This window comes from Berghia stephanieae, chromosome 8 (genome assembly GCF_034508935.2).
Source record: "Berghia stephanieae isolate SIO BIC M18660-M18661 chromosome 8, UCSD_Bste_1.3, whole genome shotgun sequence".
NCBI lineage: Eukaryota > Metazoa > Mollusca > Gastropoda > Nudibranchia > Aeolidiidae > Berghia > Berghia stephanieae.
The window spans coordinates 27402676-27412387 of record NC_088367.1 but is presented as its reverse complement, the minus strand read 5'-3'; the positions used below and the strand labels follow the sequence as shown (position 1 = coordinate 27412387).

General features: G+C 32.9%; 1 protein-coding gene across 14 annotated transcripts in view; it reads right to left on the bottom strand.

Moving 5' to 3' along the window:
• Positions 1-934: 934 nt before the first annotated feature.
• Positions 935-9712, bottom strand: part of LOC144978448 (1-phosphatidylinositol 4,5-bisphosphate phosphodiesterase delta-4-like) — a 162803-nt gene continuing 154025 nt past the window's right edge. For all 14 annotated transcript variants that reach the window (XM_078924524.1, XM_078924525.1, XM_078924523.1 and 11 more), the window contains one exon: positions 935-9635. In XM_078924524.1, coding sequence (XP_078780650.1) covers positions 9529-9635 — 107 coding nt within the window. In that variant the 3' untranslated portion in view covers positions 935-9528. The remainder of the gene's footprint in view (positions 9636-9712) is intronic.

The window sequence follows — 9712 nt, the reverse complement described above, 5'->3', positions numbered from 1 at the left end:
GAAAGCTGTGAAATTTTTTATTCTTGTTTCTGGTCTTTCATAGCCCTAAGTATAAGGCCAGATCCTGGTTTCTTAATTAAGCATTGCGATGAGTGCTCCAATGCCGTTACTGAATCCATTGCAAGTTATTTCTGCAGGATTAAAAAAGACCCAGATAGCCCATCACGGCTAGTGGATAGAAGATCAAAATATGTAAAAAAAAAATAACATCTTGCTCTCATTGAATTATAATCAAGTCACATGATAAATTCTAGACTATAGCGATTTTTGGACATTCCGTCATTTTCTTTGAAGTCCATGTGGTCTGAAAGAGTTACAACTTGATACTGATAATGGGTGTTATCAACTATGTGCGTGATTTATTTCTGACTCTGATAGAAGAATGGGGAGAGATGTACCTCCAATGGCCGAGCTGATAAGGCATTCCACTTCCACTTACACCTGAAGTATCCAGCTTTGACTCTCACCATCTCCTTTTCTTTTTGAGAAATGTGGACTGTATACCTTTTTTTTTTTTTGTTCTTCTTGCTATGTAGTCCATAAAGAAAAAAATTCCTTACAGTGCATAACAGAAAGATGATTTACAAGGAGAAAAATATCATCTCCCGAAACTAACTATTCATTTGACTGTTTCCCTCTCAGCCAGGGTATCCGGCCAGGGCAAAACCCAAGTGATCTCATTCCAAGACAAAGACAGAAAGCAAGTTGGAAACAGATATAAGCGGATAGAAGACACAGTAAGTACCTCCCTGCCCAAATAGGAGGTCAGGAACCCCACCCAGTAGAAAGGACAATTGATTATGGGAATAGAAGAGACAGCTGCGGCATGGCTTGATGGAGAATCCACCAGCTAGTGGGTAGCCAACCGCCCTAATGGCAATTCCACACACCAACACATTCGGACAAGTAAAATTAAAATTCATCAAAAGCGATGTGAAAGAAAAATCAAAATTTATTTTTATTCAGCAGTGTGATAAAGCAAACAACTGAAACAGTTATGCATAATTGCTTAGTGAATTTCATGACTTTATAGAATAATATTGGTTATAAAGTTTGGAATAACTTACCAAGTACAAGCCATTTGATTTTACCCCCCTCCCTGGACATAAACTTTTTAAAAAGCAATGATCATAATTAAAATTTGTAAAGTTAACTAAGAGTACAAAAGTTTTAAAACAAATAACAAATTATTATTTTTAACAAATTATGTCTGAAATATTGAAATAGTCTACATTGATCAATCAAAGATGGCTCGCTTTGCAATCCAAAAGAAAAAACCCCCACAATACTCATGGTTGGCATAGTGTTTTTTGTATATGTGACCTATCGCCTCAACACTATATTATATCAGAATCAGAATGATTTAGATGCTGAGATTACAACTACTATAATTTGAAAAAACATTAGATCTGAGTAGAGTTTGGATGAAAATGAAAATAGCTCTTTGAAGGGGTAAGAATTTAAATTTTGTATTTCAATTATTTTTTTTTACTTTAGTTAAAGTACCCTCTCTAGCATCTGAATCACCTTGGCATCACATTGAGGCAGTGGGTCACATAATAATATAATATGAAGCCAAATCAAAATGTTTATCACCATATTCATATTATCACAAGCATTACAGTAGTCAGTTCAACATTGTATATAAATTGTCTGAACAACATAACACATAGCCTATTTCATAATTGGAGCTTAAGAGCATAAAATCAGCTCATTTATATAGAGTATATATAAAGATCACATTTACAATGGAAACTGCATTCAACTTCTGCTTAAAATTAAAAGTCAACACTTCTTGTCAGTTTCAAATTTTCTGTCCTTTACCTGTGTTTCCATTATTGATAATGGATGAAGTCAATTAATCTTTATGATTCGATGGTGTTGGCTTTATCAGGGTTCCATTGTATTTATAAGGTTAGAGAATCCATACTTTAGCTTCCTACTATAGAGCTAGCATGAGTATTCATAAAGCAGTTACCAAAGAGAATGCTCTTCTAAAAGCTATTTGTGACCCAACATCTATAAATGATATGATGTCTGGATGAAACCTGCAGAAAACTGAATATACAGCCAATATGTGTGGCTATATGGTCTTGTGGTATGATACTTGCATTTGGATCAGATAGTCTTTGGTTCGAGCCCCTCTCTGAGCAGCGCTTAAGTCTTTGGAAAAGGCTCTTTACTCACATTCTCACACTGTACTCGGGTGTAATGTGAGTACCTGGCCTCCAACAGCGTTGTTTTTTTGGGTTTTTTTTCGAAAAGATATGTAATATCACCTAACAGACATCATGCATTTGGCCAGGGACCCTTTGTAAAGCATTTTGAGTATGTTTAGTGGATATTGCCCTGTATAAAACTCAAGTTTAAAAAATATATAAACCTTGTGTTAAATTCATATGCTATATTGTGTGAAATGAGTATAGTTTCTTAATCTACTATCACTTTTACTTAATATTCATTTTTCTGCTCAGCTTCAATCTGAAATTTGTTTTTTATATAGTGCAATATCCACTCGACGTCTCAAAGTGTTTTACAAGAGTTCCCAGGCCAACAGCAACACTTAACATGTAAGATAATACATGAAACCTGTTGGACGATATTACATTTTTTTTTTCAGACAGAACAACCCTGTTAATGGCCTGGTACTAATTTTACACCTGAGTATGATGAGAGAATGTGAGTAAAGATCCTTTTCCAAGGACTCAACTATGCGCAGCGCGAGGCTCAAACTCAAACCCAGGATCTTCAGATCCGAAAGCGAGTGTCATACAAGACCACATAGCCGCATATACATTCCAGATAAAAGCGTTTGGTCACATTTTATGATGATGGCAGTATTTCTCATATAGCTGCCACTTCATATAGCTGCTGCCTGTAAGGACATTTTAGACGCATGTTTGTATGTCCATTCTCAACATTCCTTAGCGCTAATATCACAGAACTACGAAATCCCTTACAAGTTCCAGGCATGGTTGCCAATTTTCAGTATATTTACTGAATTCAGTATGTTAAAGAAAACCCTTAGTATTTTTCCAATCCTGCTGAACAGAAAAAAAGCAAATACTAGTACTAAATGTCCTTTTTACTGGAGTTCAACGCTCAGATAGTGGTCGGTGGATGTGCTTGTGTAAAAGCTCAGTAAATTTTTGTCTCCGGAATTGGCAACCCTGGTTCCAGAAGTCCTGGATATTTTATTCAGCTTTCCGTATTTTTTCGAGCACTGACATGCAATGAAGTTATGATCTCTGTCTCATTTGCACTAGTATGTCAGATTTGTTAACATTTTTAAGTACCCCTTGGCCATATGATATTGTGACCCCTGAATTCATCAACACAATTCTTTGTTTTCTAATTGTCAGTTATATATCTGTGTTTCAAATAAGTCCACTTTCCCATGCTCCTGTTCTAACTATTTTAAAAAACGTTTTATTTTTATTCTGCCTTGCACTTTAATATATATCGATCTCAATTCAACTCATTCTGATAGGATTCTTTCCTGGAGAGAAAAGTAAAAAATGAAGAAGAAAAAATCCCAACTCAATAAGAAAAAGTTAATAATGAATTCTGATAAAGTCAGGCGTTTTGAAGTGACAAATATAAAATAGTTTTTACTTTAGCATAGAATAGCAATATTACACGATGCTTTAATCTTTGAAAATGTAGTGACGTGTTTGAATAGCTCTTATATTTCTGATGACGATGATGATTATAATTATAATAAAGAAATGGTGATGAACATACTTTTATTGCACTATATTTCGTCACATTCAGTCACATTTTCAATCACAACCTAATTTCTCTGGACCAACATGTTCAGTTATATTTTCTATGAACTGCTGAATATCAATGAAAACAGAATATGTTTTTAAAAGCTAGCTATATAATATATCATAATATGATATTTGATAATACTAAGAAGTGAAATCTATACCAACTACCTTTGCAAATTAAAATATATGCATATGAATATTACATTTTATGTCACATAGTTACAGCAATGAGAAAATGGGAGCCTGAAATTAGATTTACGCACCATTTTCACTATACATTGGAATAAAATAAAGAAAAAGAATAAAATATTCCTTATTATTTGTCTAATACAACACATAGCCTGCTATTTATAATAATCAATTTTTAGAGCAAAATATTAAAAACGGTACAGTTGTTTGCACAAGATTGTGTGAGTCACAACTTCCAAGACATTCATAAATAATAAATGCCACCCACTATGTCAATCTGGTATTATGTCCGATTGTACTCGCTGTAGAAAATTTAATTGAAAATCAACCTGATCGGATAAAAAAAAAATTGAAGTTGACTTTGACGTTTTAGAGAAAAAGCTTGCGCCTCTCACTCAATGTAGGCATTTATTCAGCTAAAACCATATTCAAAATACAATTGTATTCATCAGGTTCATCTGATATTGTTTTGAGACGATTGGGATTGGTCGCTAATCAAATTTGTCACAACACATGGGTTGTGTTGATAATGTGTTCCATTATTTTAAAAATTAAATGGCTCTTATGATAATGACAAACCAAATTTAGATCATATAAGTATAAACACCTCCAAAACAGCAAGATGATTCTTTAACTTTAAGGAATCAAATAAAAATGGATAACAAAAAGTGAATGTTAAGAAATGTATCTCTATACAAAATCACAGGAGCTTTGTTCCCAGTTCAATCATGATACAATGAATTCTCGAGATATCGCCACCCACCACACTGGAAAATTCGTTCATCATCAACTAAATGTAGCCATACCCTCAAATTGGTGTTGTGTTGGGGTGATTTAAATGCTGATTGAATCTATAATTTTAAAAAATATGAAACATGGATGAATGGTACATATATGTTTTGTTGAGGAGGTTAAGTATAATTCCTTAAAGTTTGAAAAACATAAAATTAAATATTTCTGGTTATTTTAACGATAATACTTTTCGGAACAGTTTCTTTTCCGGCATAATACCAATTTTGTGGTGGGTCACAAAATAGGGTTAGGACTGTATTAATATTAATTTCTCAAAAAATCTAGTCATTTATACCTTTCATTTTGACAGGGTCCAAGATATGGGTGGCATAACAAATGCACATTTGTAACTTATCCCAACAAATCGGTAATATGTCGGGGTGAGCCTGATGTTTAAAATGTAATGTAAGTCTCAACTCTTAATAATAATAATATCTATGAGCTAAAATAAATACCTTTGTTGAGAGGAGAGAGTCCCGATTTTTATTATTTTGACATTAAACTCTTACAGACTTATCTGAACCCTGTGACCCACTGAGCTCTCGTCCTTCGGTTTTGTGCCATTACTTAAGTCTTTTGTAGTTGTTCCCGGTGACTATATACACGTAATGTGTTACTACTGATTCTAGGATTTGGTGGGAAGGATGGGCATCTTAAGTGTTCAAGAGAGCTTGACACTGAAGCAAGAGGTGTGTAAGTGTAACTGTTTCATCTTGACATTACCTCTCTACCTAGTTCATTTCAACGTAAACCATATTGTCCAGCAGATCATATTTGTGAAGAGGATAATTCCCAATCAAAAGAATTCACATATAATCAGAAACTTTTTTTAAAAAGACAAAAACAGATAAAAGTCGCACTTTACAAACAGAACATCAATAGTAATCTTAATGTTCAGTTGTAAATCCTGAAATGATTAAGATACTACTAAACATCAGTGAAATCTTATGGTCAGTTGTAACACTCTACACATGATGAGCTAACTAAACATCAACTTATCAATTTTGATAATTAGTTGTACAACTTTACATAGTGTATCATCATTCACTTACAGTTTACATAACCAAGAATCACATTATAATTGTACAACATGTGCAAAGCTGCCAATGCAACCAGTAAATAAGTGGTTTTTAATATTTGAATTCAACACAGATGACAGACAAAATATAGTTTTTCTTCGTTTATACTTACCTCTTACCTTACCGGAGTTCCGTCTCCCTACAGAGATTGAATGTCATGTAACGTCATTCTTCACGCTTAAGGGCCATTACCGAGCAGTCAATTATCTTTTTAACAGTTGATGCCTTCACAATTCCTATCCAGGACTTCCTTAGTTTGCCCCCGTGCCTTTCTGCCAGCTACTTTTCCCTCTAGCACTGATTTTCTTCACTTATACGAATATAGTAATACAACACGAAGCCAATGTACAAATACAACAATTTACAGGGTGATTTGTGCTCTGTGTATTCAACTGCCGTTCTTTGCAATCAATGAATCCATAAAGTAGATAAAAATTAATTTTGGGGTTACATGTTAATCAAACCAGTCCCTATAATCTGATTTGTTTTCATTTTAAAAGGTTTTCCGGTGCTTGCGAAAACTTCTAGGTCATCTCAGCGTGAGTGAAAAGGAAGGCGAAAGGTGGAAGTTGAAGTTATACGCACCAAAGAAAAAGTAAGACAAAAAGTATTGGTTCAAATAGGGAACAGAAGATTCCTTGAGCAATCTATCAATGTGCCTATTTAATTTGATATTACCTAAAAGTCCCATCCAGGCACAAGCATATATGTTCCCGCGATGAAGAATACACTCAAATGTTCACATAGTACAATACTATATTCAAAACTAAAAACGACAATAATACATACATAACATAGAGATGATATATATGGGAAAAGTATCAATCTCTCAATTTAAAAAAAAGTACTATATGTTTAATGAAGTTTAATGCCTCCCAAGAAAACACTGAGATAAGGCAATACAGAACATAGACGAGAGCAACATGGAAAAGGGGAAACATTATAGGATATGTGTGTGGGTGGGGTGGAAGGGAGGGTGTAGTGACCAACCCATCTGCATTCAACAAGTAAATAAATTGCATTAAACATTAAGAATTTGTTAAATTTAAGTATCACAAATATTGCATACACAACCACGTAAACAAAAGCAGTAGAACAAAAAACAATTAAATGATCTTACTGATAATAAATCAAATTAATTAATATCTACTCTTCTACTAGTAAACTTCATGTCTAACAAGATGCATCATTCTGTTGCCAGTAAAGCTAATCTGTAAAATTGCACATGCAAAGCTTTTTAAATCGATATTTAAAATAAAATGGAAAGCAATAGAGTGTCAACTTTATTTGAAGAAACATGTTTGAAATGTCAGCCTGCAATGGACACAAGGAATGGTAATGAATCACCATGATAATGATAATAATAATAATAATAATAATACAGTAATAATAATAATAATAATAATAATAATAATAATAATAATAATAATAATAATAATAATAATAATAATAATAACATGATAAAGTTTAATTACCTACAAATATGAGTCGCATTTATGTGAACGTAAAAATATATAGAAATCAAAATCATTTAAACAAAAAAAACAAAGGACTTAAGGTAAGCAGTCATTGGCTTTGTTGGCATAATTCATGGACTGTTAAATCATCTATCTTCAGTATAAAAATCAATTGATTTGTTAATCATATCATAAGTCAATGTACTTGTTAATCATTATAGTAATACCAGACAACACAACACTATAATATGGACTCAAATATGGCAACATTGTTAATAATTCGTTGAAATTATTGGAGTAGTTTAGGAATTGGTCGTTTCTTAATCGTGATCCACCACCTCAAAACGGTATTATGCCGAAGTAAACCAGTTGCCAAAAATAGGCTCATATTGAGTTAAAATGACAAGACATGAAATATGTCAGTTCTTGTCAGATAAAGAAATTATAGTAAAAATTCTCAATAAATTAACTCTTTCTTTTCCGACCCTTTTCGTGATTTTCTTCAAAACTTCACACCCAACCAACAGAAAAATATACTTTTTTGCACTCCAAAACAAAAGCAGTAAGTTCTTGCTTTATATACGTTTTCAGCAAAACAAGCTCTTACAATACAGTGTGAAATTTTTATAACTAGACAAATCATTATCTTAAAATTTTGTGATGCGCAAAAGAAATCAGAATGAGAAAAATGTTGGGTATAACTAACGAATGTGATGACTTTCCTATGGTTGGTGAGAGGAGGGTTAACCAAAGTCTCATATTTTAAAACTTAAATTCAGATTTCAGCATCCAAACGACTACGACATAATACCTTTACATTGCGATGGGTCACAATTTAGGAATTTTTTACAGGGCTGATAATTGAACACAAAATTGTAGAATGGGATTCTCATTGTAATTGTAATTTCATTAAAAAACAGTTGGAGAATAATACACGTTTTGGTCATAAACAAAATGAATATAACAGCTTCAAGAAAGAACAAAATACCAAACACGGAACGTTTTGGCTCAAAACGCTTCTTCGGCCAACAGCAACAATAACAAAACAAAATCCCAATAAACTCGTCGATCTGGATTTGTAGTAATGTATTTATGTTTTTATTATTTTTGTTGTTGTTGACTGAAGAAGGGGTTTGAGCCCGAAACGTTCCGTGTTTGGTATTTTATTTTTTTGAAGTTGTTATATACATTTTTGTTTATTACTTTTTACAGTCCAAAGCTTCTAGAAGCTTAGTATTAGTAACAAGTTTTGGTCAAAGAGTTTCCCCATTACAATGTATGATAATAAAATGTCCAAAAATACATCAAAGGTTTTCAGATTTGTACACTAGTATATCACTGCTTCATTTTTATTTTTCCACCACTTTCATCCGCATATGATTTTAATTAACCCTTCGATGGCAACTTGAATTTCTTGCAAGTAAACATTTATGACATTATTAATCAGGTTATAACTTGGGATATATTTTCACCAAGACAGAATAAAAAAGCAGTAAGTTTTTAGGCTTCATTGAATGTATCCTATTGAACGGCAAGAAACCAAATTATCATTCAAGTGAAAAAAAAAAAAAGAAGAATAAAACATGTATTCTTACATACAATAAACAAATTTCCATCTTCCTCTATCTCTATCATAGTGCAACAATAATATATGCTTACTCTGCCAAATCGCTTTTAAAATTTTAGCCTTAAAATTTCAAATGTTGATCGAATAAAAAGTTCAGAAATATGTCACAATGTCTCAAATCGAAGATCTCGATTTAATGAGGCCCAGATTTGTGCATCCTTTGGTATTATGTTTTACATAATTGTGTAAAAATATGTTGCTAAGTTATAAAGTTATTAATCTTACACTTAAAAAATATGCCTGGCGCTGATATAACCTAAATGTGTTGCAAGCGCCGTAAAACCCCTAAAAACAAAAACAAACTTAAAAAATAAATCAAATATACTGTATCATATTATTATTATACACATCCACCCATAAGTCTGTCAAACTTTCACATGTATTATTCAAGATTACTCTAACCCGAACAGCATTAACAGCGACGCGACCATGGCTTTAACTTGAATTATCAACTCAATCCACTGAAGTTGGAGTCATTGGAGCTTGGGTTGCATCGATGTTATTGCTCTCCTAGTGCATTCTGTGTTAGATATCGTGTCAGGTAAGTGTTCACTCGAATCGGTCTGTAGAGGGTTTAAATTGTGTAGCTAAAATTTAAAAGTAAAAGTCATTCATTGGCCATTGGAAGACTCCAGGGGTGTCATGGAAATGTGGGTGAAAATCACAGACTGGCTGAACTGACTTCCATATTTGTCAAACAGGGGGAAATGTCGGAAACCTGTTGGGTCGAAAAGAAAAAAAAAAGGTCAAACAAAACGGAACCAATTATCATATATTTAGGAGTTAAATTAGTTA